This window comes from Periophthalmus magnuspinnatus, chromosome 20 (genome assembly GCF_009829125.3).
Source record: "Periophthalmus magnuspinnatus isolate fPerMag1 chromosome 20, fPerMag1.2.pri, whole genome shotgun sequence".
NCBI classification, from domain to species: Eukaryota; Metazoa; Chordata; class Actinopteri; order Gobiiformes; family Gobiidae; genus Periophthalmus; species Periophthalmus magnuspinnatus.
In genome coordinates this window covers 10,524,863-10,542,979 of record NC_047145.1, presented here as the reverse complement: position 1 = coordinate 10,542,979, position 18,117 = coordinate 10,524,863, and the positions used below count along the sequence as shown (strand labels likewise).

At 38.6% G+C, this 18,117-nt stretch overlaps 1 protein-coding gene across 2 annotated transcripts in view; it reads right to left on the bottom strand.

Moving 5' to 3' along the window:
* LOC117388202 (rho GTPase-activating protein 21-like) overlaps positions 1–18,117 on the bottom strand; it is an 89,225-nt gene that overhangs the window by 50,366 nt on the left and 20,742 nt on the right. Inside the window, exon 1 of one of the 2 annotated variants that reach the window (XM_033985693.2) lies at positions 1,679–2,530. The exons of the other annotated variant lie outside the window; for it this stretch is intronic. Within the exon in view, the coding sequence (XP_033841584.1) occupies positions 1,679–1,972 (294 nt within the window). The 5' untranslated portion in view covers positions 1,973–2,530. Of the gene's footprint in view, positions 1–1,678; positions 2,531–18,117 lie in introns of those variants that run through there. 2 annotated transcript variants of the gene reach the window in all.

Sequence of the window (18,117 nt, the reverse complement as noted above, 5' to 3'; positions counted from 1 at the left end):
TCGACTCGAAATCGCAGTTTGAAATTAGCAAGTCTCAAAGGCTACAATTTTTTTAAGTACCATAATTTCCTCCATAAAAAAAATATCTTATTCTGCATAGAAACTCCTAATCGTGTAGTTTAGATCTGTACAAACATGTTTTGAAATGAGATTCTTGTATTAGTTTGTCAGTCAATAGGTCAGTCTTTTTGTAAATGACTTTGGGAGTGTTTAAAATGTGAACTTAGAACAGAATTCTACTATTAAAATATAAATAGTGAATTTTATAGCAATGCTTGTGAGATAAATCTCAAGTCGATACTTTGCCAAAATTGTTCAGCCCTAGCACTTATGCAGATATTCTGGTTTTGTTGAATAAAGTGTGGTAATAAGTGGAGTCACTATAAATTAGCAGGTTCAAAATTTGAGGATTTTCCAGCTGGATATTTCCAAATAAATGTCATATACTTTAGGTAATGGTCCCATCAAACAATGGGCATCGTTCAGGAAATTGAAAACCACCAACTGGATGTACAGAGTCTCAAGTTGATAAATAAAATCAAATTATGCATGCAGTCTGCTCATCAAAACAAGCCCAGTTGTGCATAATGACGTTTGGTGCGTGTGCTGCCATATGGTGATGAAGCTGGCAGTATGCACATATTAGCATGTTCATTAAATTCCTATTCCTTTGTGGTATTAAAATCAGATGTTTGGGCAAATTTTGAATAAACTTAGCTTTTCTTGAATCATGAGTCATGTTTTTTTTCTGTCCAGATGACATCATAGACCTACCTCCTTCATTTTTCTTTCCTAACATCTCTCCTTTTTCTGACCACAAGCTATGTCATTAGTCACTCCTACACTATCAACATTCTGAGCACTTTACCAGAACATGATAAGGCTAAAGTACATGTATGAGCTAAAAATGGGGCAAAATCTAGCTCTCTTATTCCAGTAAATATTAGCCAGTGAAAGACAATGACTCGCTCCCAAAAAAATTCCCCAAAAGAGTCCGTCTTAACCTTTTCCTCCACTGCTTACTGTGCCTATGTTACTCTATATGCCACTGACACAGGCTGGCAAAGGCTGAGCAAATAATGTAAAGGATACTGCATTGTTGAGGAGAAAAAAATCGTAACACTGTCTTTCTTTGCTCTTCTAAGTTTTGCTTTTGGACGATAAACAATTAATTTTATCAAAGTAATCAAATGGAGACCTAAACTGTTTGTTGTTTAGATACTAGTTAATCCAGATAACGCAGATAATACAACATAATGCATAAAAACAGGAAAACTTTCTAATACAAAAAACAACTAATGAGATTTTCTAAAATAAAATTCAACATTAATTCCATCCACTTTTTATCAGCTATACACCTTTTTAGCATCTTATTCTCATTAAAGCCAACAATATAGTTAAACGTGTTGCTATAAAGGGATTTCTATCCATTTGAACTTTAGGTGCACTTGTATGACGTCACTGTTTATGCGGCAAAAGCCCCTCTTTCACTGCAGTGCTGTGGATATGTGATCTACTTTAGGCGTTACTGAATCATTAGGTGCTATAATAACCAAGCCCAGTTATAAGTTATAGAAATATTCAGCAGACATTTCAGAGATCTTTACTTTTCAATCTTTCATTTTATTTTTCAAGAAATTTTGAGAAAATCGACCTCTTGCTTGTTGCACATCCTTACCCTCGATCGGACACAGTTCTTTATAGATGCCTCACGTAGTCGAGCCCAGGAAACAGAGCGGTTGGGACTGCTGAGCCCTATCTCCACTTCCCCCCAGTACGCTCTGGCTAACAGCTGGAACCACAAACAGTAGGGCTCAGACAAGCACCCATCCACTCCTGCCAGACGAGCCCAGGGACAGCCTCCTGATGCTGGGGAAGGGGAGAGCGAGCAACACCCTTCAGCGGTCACTTCTACATCCAACATTTCGGAGAGATCCTTGAGAGGTACTGGCCCATTCCTCCGGGCTAGCATGGCATATCCAAATCAACAATGGATGAAAATGGTTGAAATGTTCAGTTACTCCATCTGGATGGTTAAGTTCCACATAAAGACCATTATAACAACTTTGCTAGATTCATTTCGGTTTTGTCAGTTGTTAATAATATTCTTTTTCAATTCCAAAAAGTAGTGGATAGTTAGAGCTTGTCAATTTGATAACTTTAAATTGGGTCTATTTTGTTGCTTTTGCTGTAGTTAGCAATTTACATCTCTTGGACGACGTTTTTGGTAGGATCCACAATTCTTTCCCTCACGTTCCACACGATGTTCCATGAGACAGTATTAAGCCATCACTTTAAGTTCAATGTTGCCTCCTGCTTTTTCACCTCCAAGGAAATTATCCATTTTGTGTCAGATCCAACTTTTTGGCAGTCCATAATCCGTTCTGTTCCCACTTCCCAGCTCACAAGAAGAGCCAAGATTCTCCGTTCGTCTTATTTTAGCCTCCCCAGCTTTGACTAACACTGTTCCTTTGAGCGTCCCAGAGACACATGATGTTTCCAGTGAGGGGAGAGGAGAGCAACAGAGGCTGAGTGCTCTGCAGAAAGCTCTGGGGCTGAGTGACGCACCCACCCACTCTCCACACAAACTCCAGGCATGAGCGCACACACAAGGCAGACTTCAGTATCCCATCTCAGCTTTTTTTCCAGCTTCTGAGCACTGGGCAACACATGTATAATAACAAACTCACGTGCTGGTTAAAGGGTCTATATTAAGCACATTTTTTTATCTGTTACAATGTTGTCTCCTCATGAGATACATAAACAGAGTTGTGTTTTATTTTATTCACACATGTTCAGCACACAAACCCTGCTGTTCCTTCTCTCAAACTGAAAACACTCTTTCACCTTGTGATGTCATGAAATGGTAATACCAGGGGCACTTCTCTATATTTTTAAACTCTATACATTTGAATAATTTCAGCCCTGGATAAGCCTAACCTTGAAGCTACAGCTATTCTTTTAGTCACGCTGAAATTTCTTCACTTCTTGGTACACAAAGAGACACTATATACTTTCTGTAGCAATCACAACTAAAACAAAAATATTTTTAGAAAGGGCAATAATTTATGTTATTCTAGTGTATTGCAGTATATAGCAATTTAGGCTACAAATAACTGTTAACTTTAAAACTACCACTGAATGGCATTACAAGTTGGAGCACAGCATTTTGAGCTTTGGAGATATATATAGCCCAATAAGGCAGGATTACTCAAACGTGTGTGAATGAAAGAACTTTGGACATGTTTTTGAGCAGATAACACCATAAAAGTTCACAGAAGTAAATTTTGGATTATATAAGACTTTAATAAATCATAGGAAGAAAATTAAACGCAAGATCCGAAAACGTCAATGGCAAGGGGGAAATTTGGAATGACCTGGGTAGTTTTTTGCAGCTAGTGAAAGTCAAGTGGGGCTAATCCAAGATAAGGAAGCATATGGCCCCAGTGAAATCTATAAGGCACAAAAATGTACAGGCGATCCACCCACCTACACATGCCTGCACTCATCTGGCAGCCATACAGACTGACATACTGTGTGAGCGCGCCCCAAATAGCATATAAAGTAAGTTAGAGCAGCTTATTGGTAATGGGTGAGAGACATATAAATGACACAGAAAGTATAGTTTATATATTTGGCCTATGTTTGAGTTTTTTATCGGTCTGTCCTTAGTGGGAGAGGAAAGCAATACCATTTCTTCAGCTCAGAGTTACCTTAAGTAAGAGCAATGTAAAAAAGTTAAAGAAGCCATGTGCATGTGGTACTTATTATTGAACTATAACACAAGTAGATGATAATTTTACATTGGTTCACTGTAAACTGCATTATTTATGTAAAATTGGCATTACTTCTTGTTCAAAATACCAAACTGATAATCCCTGCGTCTTTATGGCGGCATTTCATCTTTATAAGCAGCAGACTGTTTTTATTTTTGACTATATGACATTTTAGAACTCTGCATTTTTCACTCTGATTTTTTCCCGGCTGGGATGAGAATCAGCTCCTCCAAATCCGAGGCCATGGTTCTCGACCGGAAAAGGGTGGTTTGCCCTCTCCGGTGGGTGGTGAGTTTCTGCCTCAAGTGGAGGAGTTCAAGTATCTCAGGGTCTTGTTCACGAGTGAGGGAAGGATGGAGCGGGAGATTGCTCCTACATGTTGAGAGGAACCAGTTGAGGTGGCTCGGGCATCTGCTCAGGATGCCTCCTGGACGCCTCCCTAGGGAGGTGTTCTGGGCATGTCCCACCAGGAGGAGGCCCCGGGGAAGACCCAGGACACGCTGGAGGGACTGTGTCTCTCGGCTGGCCAGGGAACGCCTTGGGGTCCCACCGGAGGAGCTGGAGGATGTGTCTAGGGTGAGGGAAGTCTGGGAGTCCCTGCTTAGACTGCTGCCCCCGCGACCCGGCTCCGGATAAGCGGAAGAAAATGGATGGATGGGTAGGGAAAGGGAGTGTTTCCCATAGGTTTACAGGTTTGGAAGAGGGTGTTTGGCTGTGTAGGTTGACATACTTGGGGGAGAAATATATGGACCTCTATATAAAAATGTATAATATAGATTTGTAATTAATTGCCGTTTATCTTAATGTTATAGTTAAATCACTTATAACAATTAAATGGTTGTAAAACACCTTATAAACATACTTTCAGAAGATTTGGCATTTTAATTAAACGAGTTTATGACGGAATGGATTAGGCAGGCAAAGTATGAGGGGAAAATATGGACCAGATTTCTATGAATACAGTACTTTTTTATGGAGCAGCAGAACAGTTTTGGTAAAGAAGCAAATTTTGATCACAGGCACCGCATTATTTGATTGACAGGGCAGGGGGCATTATTGGCGGGGGTACCCTGCCAATATAATGATAGGGGAAACACTGAAAAGGGATAGCTTGAAAAGGGATTTCCTAACTACTTGCGCTTTAAGTGCAGGACAATACAGGATTACTCAAACATGCATGAATCTATTAACAAACAACTTTGAGTGAGCCAATCATGAAGGTACATTGTTATAAAAAGGTTTAAAGTTCATAAAGGGTTTTGCATAATATGTGTGCTTTAATTATAGAAAGGGAACCCAATGGATTTTCAGCAAATCTGTGACTAATCCTTAGCTTTGAGAATATCTTTATCATGTTTCTACTCAATAACATTGGGTGTAGGACAAATTGACATTCAAAAATAACTTCAACTCATCACATGTTCTCATTTTTGTACTAAAAAGAACTCATCCTTGTCAGTCAACAGATGCTGTGTTTTGCATGTCACCCCGGACTGAGACAGTGCTAAATAGTCCAAATGTAAATACCAGACTATTTTGATTCTGAGGAATATTTGCCATCCGAGACAGCAGCCACCATGAAAACAACATCAGGAACCCACTCGTGGAATGTTCCCTCTCCGCATTGGCTTATGAGCATCTTGTTACCACATTCACTCAGCCCGATATAGCATGTGGTATTTGGTACGGAAAAGAGCGGCAGAAATAGAAGTAGCTTAAAACAACCTATATAGTTGAGACACTTGACTTGTGCAAGCCAAAACATGGATCGGGTCTCCTAGGAATGGTTTTACAGTAGACGAGAACCATGCTGTCTACTGAAAGTAAGTGAATTTGGGGGAAAGATCGGATGTGTTGTTTCCATTTTCACAAAGAATGACAAGCCCACATAATCGCTGGAGGTACCATTTGTACCCAAACATGTCATACCTCCACTAATACATTTCAGGCCAGTACAGGATTCAAACCACATCATATATAAGTCTTCAAATTCCCGCAAATAGGAAACATATGATAAGAAAAGATGATCCCAGGGCAGGAAACGTCGGAATTTCTGCTGGTAAGGAAGTCCGTTCCATGCCATGCGGACACAAAAGCTAGACGAGCCATCGAGAAATATTATGCCGTTGTCATAGCGATGAAGCAAACCACAACAATGTTGGCCTCACGACTGGGGTTTTCTCATGTGATATCATAGAGTCGGTGATTTGGAGAATGCTTGAATGTCACAGAGGACAAAATATGAAGCTAATTTGAGTTTGGCATTCTAGTTTGCTTCCTCAGGCTATCTTTGATGTGACAGAGTCAAGCCAAGCTCGAAGAACTGACCAGCATATCTGCCTTCATGTGCAAATGCAGAGAAAAAGTTAAAGGGATTTGCACGCGTGTGTCCAGGGCTAAATAGTTCTCTGTTTATCCAGCAGTCAAGCTAGGTCAGGTTGAAGTCTGTAATCGGAAGATATTGCCTATAAACATATAGTACTGGGGTTACTTTAGCAGGACAAGTGTGTATGGTACAGAAGATTCAATAGAACGCTTCAACAATTTAAATTATTTTTAAACCACTGTTCTCTCATTTAATTGTGTTTTCCAGTTCCACATCAAATAATCATAACAAATAAATCATAACAAACATATGCTGCACCAAACTTTCTTTCAAATGTATGAAATATGGATGATAATATGGATAAAAATGTACATCTTTAATCCAATGTTGTTGTGCTATACTTTTTAACCTATGCAAGCCTCTGGTCAAAAGAATTTCAAACACATACCAGTACTACCACAACAATTCTCCAAAATGTAAATAGAGCTATTAAACTGTAAAATTCCAGCAACAAGTTAACTGCCTTATTGCCGTGTCCAAAGTCAATAAAAAGCCACGGGATTTTTTTAACACAGACTTTGAAGAGGTTTACAAGAATTCCTAATGGTGCAAATAGTACGTGTTGCTGTCCACTACACTGACTGCACCAACAAACAAATATAACCATGGTGTACTTGACAAAGCTAACTTGAGAGTAAAAGCATGCGTATGTGAAATTCTACTGGCTAGTGCAGAGGGCGGCAGTCTAATTGTCCAGTGGTGTGTTGAAACATTGGAGGTCTGTGTTGCTAACCGCTCTTGTTGTCGTCTCCCTGTCCAACATTACCACTCAGGTTTGGACCCGGCAGGGCAATCTGGTCTTGGAGTCCCCCTGCTGATTATTTTACAAATGGTCTTGTGGCTAAACGCAACATGACAGGCGGAGCCAAAGACAACACACAGACTGAAGCTGTGGTGAAAGCAACACAACATGGTGAAATCGACAAGCTTTTTATAGTCGGCTGTGTGGGGTTTTCAGGGTTTTAAAAAATGCCCTAACATGATACAAGTGTGGTCTTATGCACATGAGAGTTTAAGCAATCCGTCAAATTTGTATCCTAAACAATTTCTTGACTTTCCAAAACAGCTACTGGCAAATATTTTTAAGAAAAAGAGTTTACAGTTTCCAAAGGAAGAACCAAATTGTTAATTGTGATTTTGAAATTAATTAAAACGATCATAACTTTTTTTCTGAACAATTCTGAGACTAATTTTTCAATTTCCTGGACAAAATTGAGATTTCCAAATTCAGTAAAAAAAAAATATATACAGCAACCCTATTTACTCACAGAATTATAGTAGTCTTGGAGACGAATAAAATAAAAACAATATATAAAACCACAATAAAAGTTGAAATACATTTTTTCAGCCAAAGTTGTGACACATGTCTGATATGTTTACATTTAGGGGAAAGCAGTACAATAGAAAGCAGCTTGTTCCATAACACAACCTGATTTTAATCCTCTCAAAATTTAGATTCTTGGACGTATTTGATGATTGTCTGCAGAACTGGTGATTTGTGTGACAATGGAAGGAAAGGCCTGGGGCTTGCAACCAGCTGACAGGATCTCTGGACAGGGATTAAAGACACAAGGGACAAGTTATTTCAAAGTCTTCTACCGCTCCTTGTGTATGCCATACTTGTGTCTGTGTGTGGCAAGAGAGAAGAGAAAGTCCTGCTGGAGGATTAGTCTCGATTCAGAGGTGGCTTTTGAGTAGCCCTGGTGGGTGCACGGATCTAATCTACAATGCTGCATCTGGGCTTCGGGAGGTATGGCTTACTGTAACAAAGGCCTGGCTAATGAGGTCCAGGGAGCCGACTGCTCACACTGTGTGCCCACACCGATGCACACCCATAAAGGCCTTTTTCACTGTGGTCCCAGGGGGGTCCAGGGCGGTATGCACCCACAGTCCACAAGCTGGACTCTTAGCAAAGCACTGGGGCAAGCTGATCTTGTTTCGGACGTCGATAAGTGCCAGTTTGATATTGCAAGAAGCATTAGGTGCAGAGTATGATAGCCCCTAATGTAATATATTGAATACATTATCAGCTGATACACAGTAGACAGGAAGGTGTGGGCTTGTACGCTAAAACCAGAACATGTTGATGAAGAGAATGAGAATATTGACATTCTTGGTGAAAACTGGTGACATAAATAAATGTAATGCAAGGTAATGGGAAAGAGTAACAATATACTTAAGTTTATATTATTATATTCTTGTATAAACCTATCAGGATATACTCATGTTAAAAATTAAGGATCAAAATTAAGCAAATGAGTTTAATAAATTACAACACTGATGACATAGCTCACTTTTCAAATCTTTCCCATGTACAACAAAAATCCTTTGTTCCAGATTACCATGTGTAGTATTTTTTGCCAAGGAAGGATGTACTTAATGTAACAATTCATTTTCTGATTTCACCCTTAAAAATCTCCAAAAGCAGTTTTAACACAACAGTGACTCACACATATTCATGAGCCACAGTATCACTGCCTTTCCACTGGAATCACAGTTTGCTTTGGAGACCATCTGTGTAGCACTAAGAAGGACGGACAACAATCCAACAGCCATGGTAGGAAAGAAGGGGGATTTCCTTCAGAAAAAGTGAGGTGATTTTGGAGAAAGAATAGGTGGTGGGTTGGACACTCACCCAAAAGCTAACAGAGAAGACAAAAGGAGGAGAGGGGGCGGGTGCTGGCGTATTAGTGAAGGAGCACTGGTTGATCTGAACAATTGTCTCCAGAGGTCCCTTGCCACTTTGAGACAAACAACTCTGCCAATCACTAAATGACTTATTCACTCTTTAGCAGCTGCACCAAAATATCAGGGACCAAATTCTAGGGATATATTGCAATATTTTTGTTTACTTTCACAACAATTTGAAATGTATGATAATTATTTTGTAGTAGTAGAATGGTAAAAAAGTAAAGGGTATACTGTTTGTGAACTGTTCAATGAGGTTGCATACTATTATGTCCATAGAGATCATTGACTGTATGAAGAAGTGGACTAAGTGTGTGTGATTTCAACCATAGTGTTCGGCTCCAGTCAAATGAAGCTCACTGAAGCTAGCAGTTATAGGGGCAAAATTAGAGCTGGGCTCCATATTAGGAAATCCAATCGCGAGTATCATATCAACCACAGAGCCAATCCAGAGCAAGGTTGTTGAAGGTAATGCCCCTTTTTGCACCGCCAGTTTAGCAGGGAGAAGGTGCTTAGCAACACTGTCAATCAAATCTGTTGCTAAAGCTAACGGGAGAGAAAGCGCCTGATTTGTGTGTTATTAATGTTAATATTTTGAATCTCAGACAAAATAGGGAAATGAAAACACGAGGATCATGTAGAGCATGTTAATACAAACATTTTAAGATCAAAATGACAGGGCTCACTGCAGCAATTACAGAGACAGGGGTGACAATTTTTCATTGTAAAGTGAATTGGAGCCATGTTGATGGAGCCGGAAGCATGACCATGACCACTTCCTACTTGGAACATGGCAGCTAGCGCATTAGCTATGTCCTTATATATACAGTCTATGGTAGTGATGAACCAGAGGTGTGGAGAGTTAGCCTTGAATTGCCTGGCTACTTAGATGTTCAGGACAGAAGTGCTAACAGAGACAGTGATCTGCTTTATAGACTAACAGTGCTAGTAGATAACATTGTGAGGGAGGTCATTCCCAGTGGGTCAGTGCACTATCAGAACATGCCTTACAACTGGGCTGCTGTCCAGTGCAGGTGCTTCAATGCTTAGCCAAGTCTTACAAAGCCAAGCACGAATACAACTGTGCAATGTATTAAACGAGAATTTTTGTCTAGACAACACATGAAGTTAATCAAATAATATTTTTTTATTTTTTAAATTACAGATTATAGGTCTGCAGGAGAAATGTGACAGAACAGTTTCAGTTTCCTACCCAGGGCACTATAGAGAGTGTCAGATGACAGTAAAGTTTCCTTGAAAAATATATAGTAAAAGAAAATAGAATTCTGCCAATTAGACAGAAGTTTCTGACGTTTTGAAAAACCTTCATGAAATGGCATTTATTGTTTTTATTAGATGTATTTATTTCACAATTTTATTATTTTTATTAAATGTACACAGTCTGGCCAAAAAAAAAGTTGCACCTGCATTTAACTGAGCAAATAGGTACGAGCCTATAGGTACGAGTCAAATCTAGGTTCAGCAACAGTATGTGCTCAAAAATGAGGTCAACTGAATACTGAATGACCAGGTTATTCCATCAACAGATTTTTTTCTTACCTGATGCCACAAGCATATTTCAAGATGACAATGGTCAAATTGTGAAAGAGTGGCTCAGGGAGCATGACACATAATTTTCACACATGGATTGGCCACCACAGAGTCCAAACTTTAACCACATTGAGAATCTTTGGGATGTGCTGGAGAAGGCTTTATGCAATGGTCAGTCATCAATGCAAAATCTTGGTGAAAAATTAATGCAACGCTGGATAGAAATAAATCTTGTGACATTGCAGAAGCTTATTAAAACAATGCCACAGAGAATGCTTTAGCTGACTTTTTTTTTGGCCAGGCAGTGTATTTATTTCATAATTTGACCAAATGTATATACTAAAATATACACATATGAATAACCTGACAGGAAATAAATACATGGAAAAAGTACTAGGTAAGTCATGCCTCAACACAAAGTTCAAAAGTGGTGGAATGCACACATATGCAAAAATATCAAAATGACAGCAGCACTGCTCATCAAAACCCCTTATACATAGCTTTCCCATAGACATACTTTCCAACCCTCATAAACTATTTGAGACTTCAGACTTGGACAGATACGAAGCCATCCACCCTGAATGTAAACTCCACCATGTGAATCACTTCTTTAAGAAACTGTAACTACCCTGTTAGCCGCCCTGCACTCCATAAAGGTTCCGTATAGTGGTGTAAGGTGATCTTGGAATTCCCTGAGGCTGGGTGGCTGTGTGCTGTATATTTAGAGGGAAGGTACTAGTGGGTGGGTGGAGGGTCCAGTCATTCCACACACATGCCAGAGTGACGCATGATGCATAATTAGAATGTGATGGGGAATGAGACATGGAGTGAAAGCAGCTCCAGCCAGGTTGTGTGGTTGGGGGCATTCATACTAGCAAAACAGCACTAATTACGATGCTGATTCAGTAATTATTCAGTCTGTATTTTGAAAGGAAAATACTCACTTGTAATAAGAGGAGTTTTAATTTAAGCTCATTAAGAATCTTGCCACTATGAAATGTAGACATGTCATCCCTTGCCTGTGGATAGTAAAATATTCACAACTTGCATGAAAGATTTACGAGACGCTGCAAAGATGGCGACATATTCCAAAAATACTATTTCCTGAGTAATGGAATTTAAAAGATTTATTATTATTTAACATCTTACATATTTCTCTCTAGCACATGCAAGGCCGGTGAATGTTTAAACCTTTCAGTCACATCTCCCTTTGTATTTTATGCAATCCACACTAGCAACAGTTCTATATTTACCCTGAAACAATTCTGTCTGATGGTAAACTCTTTTTATCATATCAAAAAATGAAGTAGAATGAACAACATTTTAAAGGTGCTCTATACTGCCATGGAACATTCCTGGCAAATCTATAACATCCCCAACGGGTCCACCTTTAATAGTAGCGAACAGTAACAGGACTGTTACACCTTTAATAGTTTTAATAGTAGCGAACTATGACACAAAACAACATATTTTGGATAGGATGATGAGATATCTTGGAATCCGAATATATATATATATATATATATATATATATATATATATATATATATATATATATATATATATATATATATATATATATATATATATATATATATATATATATATATATATATATCACTGACTGGCAAGATGGCAGCAGTACAAAAACACAAGGTTATTTTGTATGTGATGCTCTTACGTTAAAGTAAAGGCACCCATGGACTGTCAATGATTTGTCATGGGACAGATCTGGTGCTACTTATGAAGAGAGGAGGTAGCAGTGATCAAGACTGTGGAACAAGCCTTTCTCAGAGCACACATACATCTAGTGCCCCGGGCTGACCAAGAGCTGTAAATTACACTGCTATTATGATCCGGCCAGAGAAGTGAAGAATGAGAAACCAGACGGTAGAGGAGGGAACGGAGGAAAAAATTGACTCTGACTCACCGTGGATGCCTGAAGAGAGTCTGAAGGAATGATGGACTTTGGAAAACACCATAGTGCTTTTCGTAACCCTGGGAAATAGCAGTGCGAGTCTTTAAGTCACTGGCAATTCGATTCAATTCAATTTAAATTATTGGGGTCCCAATTTGATTACAGATTCTTGATTCCAAAATTATTCTAAATTTAATTCTGAATCTATTGGAATTCTGTTTAGTTGTATTTATTTTATTAGTTCATAATTCAATAAATATAATGGATTTATACAATAATCGAGGCCCAGTTAATTCCATACCGCAGTGATTAAAGTTAAATACGTAGGCATATTTGTCAAAGATAACAGATGTTTTTAAACATGTTTAATATTACAAGCTTATTCTCAGTTTGCTAATGTAAAACAAATGTAAACTCAACGTAGGAAATGTCAGGTGAATTTTAGGGGGGGCATTTTACTGTGACAGAAACACTGTTATAATGTAATTTTAAATCGATTTAGAGAGATTTGGAATTGATCCAGAATCGTTAAGTCGTAGAATCATGATCTTTTTAAGAATTGACTTTTTTCAACACTCCAACTCGGAAAACTGTATCCCCAACTTTTGTGTTGATGGGCGAATCCTGCTTATAAACCGAGGTGGAAGTTGTTTGTTTGAGAAATATTCCACATTACAACAGGCATTTAGTAAAGAACCCACAAGCATGAAACAATTGGCAATAATTTGGAATCCAATTCTCAAAGTCTGATCATATTATTGCAAACTTGCAACATAGCGTTTCTACTTTGCAACAAAAGTTGGGCTTAAGCTATAATGGTTGGTTAGTTGTTGCAATTCCTCATTCGGCCAGAAATGGTTTGTGGCAACAAAGGTTTCAAAGCAGGTCGTCTGGACAATGTTACTGAAATTGTGACATTTCAACTGCCATTTGGGAGATGGAAATGTCTGATTGAAAAATACTTGGATAGCAGTTAAAGTCTTGATTTCTAAGATTGTCCAGATGACTACCATTAAAACCTTTATTATAATGATTGGTTGTCAATGTAAGTATACAATTAATGTCACTGCATTTGAGTGAATGTTCAAACATTACAAAAAGTTGGACCAAGCCGCTGGCTGAGTTAGTATTAGCCAAGACATATTAGCCAAAAGTTGTCTTTAGTGACATCAGGCATTATATCATGACTGCTATATTTGATTGAAAAGCCAAACCCACAGCCATTGAAGGGTCAAAACATTATCTTATTACAGTGAGTAACAAAGAGCCAAAGTAACCAATAAGAGTGATAAGATTAAACTCTGCAAATAAACACCTTGGTGTGCTAGCTGAATTATTGCTCTTTTTAAGTATATTTGGCTGCACCTTAAAGAAGATTCAGCCCTGATTTACGGCCAATGTAATTTTGTGGCTTGGCTAAACCATAATCTGAGTTATCCTACATCATGTCTGAGTCAGCTGGAAGATCTCACTGCAGTACGGAGGGTCTCAAGTCAGTGCTGCTAATACCAGTGAATGTTCTGGTTCAAAGATGGGGATAAGAACAAGAAGCAGCTGGGATTGGTGGAAAATGGACACTTAAGTCAGAAAATTGAGAGGAAAGACGTTATACTCAAAGTCCTTGGGGACGAAGAATTGAACAAATGCTAACGTCAGACTGCCATGTGAAGAGGGGAGCTAGAGTTTATGTGACAAGAGAAGCTGATACATGCAGATATCAGCAGAGTGGAGGTGTGGTGGTCTTACAGCAATGTCCCATGATAGCCAAGAAAAAGTGCATACTTTAAGCTAACGTCACAATGTGGAAACAGAGTGAGTGTTAGACATGACTTAAAACCAGTTTCCAGTATAAGCCACAACCAGATGATCAATGAAAATCCACCAACAACACTTATTCCTACAAACCAACTAAACTTAAAATCTAGGCATTGCATGGCATGTATATGTGTTTGGGACAAGGCTATGTAGATGAATTTATGTATTTATTTATTTATTTAGAAAAGGGACAGTGCATATTAATGAACATAAGATACATATGTAAATATGCCAGATTTTAGCCACAGGCTAGTTTCCATCTGTGATTCTGTTGTCCCTGGACAGGTTGATAGTCACATTTAACATAAAATACCACATACACAAAATACAGTCAAATACATACAGGGCAGGACAGAAGCCAAGTCAAAAACATAAACTCAGGAGGGTTACTACAACTTTTAAAGTGCTGTGTGTATTGCACAAGTCCTAAAGTGCTGTGTTTATTGCATAAGTTCTAACGAGTTCTAAAGTGCTAAGTGTATTGCACGAGTTCTAAAGTGCTAAGTGTATTGCACGAGTTCTAAAGTGCTAAGTGTATTGCACGAGTTCTAAAGTGCTAAGTGTATTGCATGAGTTCTAAAGTGCTAAGTGTATTGCATGAGTTCTAAAGTGCAAAGTGTATTGCACTTAAATCACTTGTATTGAATAAATCACAATTTTTGCATTGTGCTCCAAATATAAAAAAATTACAGCATTAATCATACTGCAGTCTTGGTGACACATTGCACCATCATTCACAACAGTCTGTTACACAAAATTGAATCAAAGCATTCCTTACCAGCATTTACCTAAGCAGCTTGTAATGGTGGTCATTATAGCAGCTCATTACAACTCCTTTCTATAGGCTTTGCTTGTCCAGGGGCAGTTTCATTGTGTACTCAATGTGTCTGCCCTACAAAACACAGTTATGTAATAGGGAGCTTGGCCAGATGCGCTGCAGAAAGGGCTTTTTTGCCCTGCACCTCTCGGACTGAAGTGAGGAGCAGCTCACTGGAATGTTTGTCCAGGGGCGCAGGCACCCCGAAGCCTCAGGGACGACCACTGTTCTTCATGAATGTGAGTTTGTCTGCCCTTCTGTCTGTTTGTTCTTCATCTAGCATAAATGAGAATCCCCTAAAACAAACAACTAGGATTTTAATATCCATTTTCTAACATCCAATTATGAAAGCAAACAGCTACTGCCACACATTTTCAATTTAGTAAACCATGAAGATGTTATTCTTTTATCCACAACGTCCCTCTGTATGGCATTATACGCTCCTTATAGGTGATGTCCCATATAATCACATAACAATAAAATGTATCACCATCCCATCACAATAACATTTCTGTATTGCACAATAAATAATGTTCTTTTAAGAAGTCCAAATATCACTCATTAACAAGTGGCAGCTGTACTAAACTTCACCAGTGACAGTTTTAGCTCGGATGTGGGACATGCAAGTTATATGAGTGTGGAGAAAAAGACTGTTGAAAGTATAGAGCACCGCAGATTGAAGACCAGATGGCTTTACCAGTAAACTTCAGTTACTATCACTTGTTTGTGCCAGTGAGATGGGGGAGGGGTACATGGGCTGTTAGTGTGTCAAGATCAGGCTGAGCTGGAGCAACTGATTAATCTATTCTTCTAATCTGTTGGCAGGAGATTGATGGTTAGAGAGGATTGGCGCTCGGTAAACCACAAATACGAAAACACTGACATCCTCTGCTACTTTTACTGACAACTAAAGTGGATTTAGGTTTCAAGGCAAGGGTCATGGTTCAAAGGTCATGTGTGAGCAGAAAGCAGACAAGACACTAAACCCTAATGGACACTTTGCTCTTTCTGTCATTGACTTCGGCCAGGTGGAAGTTAAAGGTTAACCTGATTCCCTTTCATTTTAGAAAACTGACACAGATCTGGCTCTGCTTAAGTTCCTTGGCCAGTAGAAAATATCATAGATCCTCAAGCACACCACAATGTCTTGTATTACCCATGAATGGCTTTGTCCTGTCAGCCATGGAAATCAGAAAAGACTATGTGTTTTTGGAGATTAAATCATCCCATAAACAACTTTTTTTTTTTCCAAGCAATTGGTTGTGCATCTAGAAGTCCCTGGGATAAACATCTTACAATTTTCTCTTTTTCATTTTGTTAAGCTTTTTTCAGTGGCTGACAGTGAACCAGTTGCAACAGTAGGCACTTCTGGCAAGATTGAAACTAGCTAATTTCTGGTATTTAAAAAAAATCTAGACTTGTACATCAAAAAATGCCAGTAAGCAAAAAAAAAAAGAAAGAAACAGACCCAAAATTCCAAAAGGTTTAATACTGTGGCATCAGTTAATGAACAATAATCACGACTGACCACAATTACCTAATAAAGCCCAAAAGGTTGAAAGTACCAGCAATCTTAATTTAAAGCTCATTAGCTCATCAGGTACTTGACAGTGTTAAATGCGGGAGTTGAAGTTGCTCAGCTGAGTACAGTCTGACAACACAGATCTTTAAACAAACACCAGGTCCTGTCCAGCATCCAGCCTTTATGCCTGAGTCCTGTAATCCCTTTAGGATGCTAGGATCAGCTGCTAAACTAAGCAAACCTATCTGAGTTCATCCCATAGACAGAACATTCCATTATAACAAGACTTACTTCAGTCAGTATTGCTCCAGCAGGTAGAAAAATCATTTCATTTTAATCTTGATATTAGATTCTTTTAGTAGGCTGAGCATGCTCTATAGAAATACCCCTGAGTAACTTTAAGAACCAGGACATGACAAGGATACCATAGTAACACACTGCACTGTTACATGTAATAAAGAAATATTGCAATTTTACAAAACTGAAAAAAATAGGTTCCCATTATTCTGTTTATTTTCCATAATATTTCCATTGTATAATGTAGTGCAATAACTATATTAGTTGACTGCCAACAAATGTTTGTATTTGCGCAGAGCAGAGTGACCTACTAACCACCACAGGCGTGACCAGGACCTGTAAATTACATTTTCATTTTTCCATGACTATTCAAGGTTTTCCATGACTGTACAAATAACATTTAAATTTGATATTGTTGCTCCTAACATTATATGATCACATGTATGATCACACCAAATTATTCTCACACTAAATCTTAGTAAATGTAATTGATGAGGCATAATATGGTAGCCTCTTTATTTTGCCTACTTCTTTCAGGTTTAGACAGCTAAAATGCAACTCCTCAAATCCACAGTGGAACATCAACCCCTTTAATGGTTAAAGCTAATCAAGAGCATGTTGAAACACACTGAACAGAGACATTTCCTGTGGCTGAGTGTGATGACTGTGACCTTCACCTAAGGCCTCCAAGTATTAACCCATCAGGCTCCGGCGGAGGATGACGCCATGTCAAGTTTGGTAACAGGAGAGCATCGTGGCAAGGGGCAGTCATGATGAAGGGAGAGGGGAGCGAACAGATTAGTAGTACGGTATCCAGGTAACCGGCGTAAACACTGTCAAAGCAAGAGTGGACATGGAGCCAATCAAAGCCTAAGCCACTGTTGACAAAGGCCAGCTATTGTGGCATTTCACACAATTCCATGGATAGGGTTACTACATGGGCTGCCTCTATTGTTTGGACTATGATGGAGACAATATTTAACAGTATTGCACCTGTTACTGAACTTTACTGTATTTTAGAAAAAGTCTTTGCTTAAAATTGAGATATCTATATGTTAAAGGAAGAAAATATAGCACTAAAATTTAGGAATATGTTACACCCTTCATTGAGTCTCAAGCCTGACCAAACATAAGTGCAATCATATTTGTTTTTTTCAGTGATGCATGTGAAATGGAGTTCATTGGTCGCCTATCATTTACAAATAAAAGCAAATTTCACTTCACAGAATAACAGAGTTTCGTGCTTCGCCCATTAATTCTGCAGAAATCAGCATTTTTTTAATTTTTGTGATATTTTTTCCTTTACTTTTTCCACATAAGCACCCATATTTGTTTGATGTCCTAATC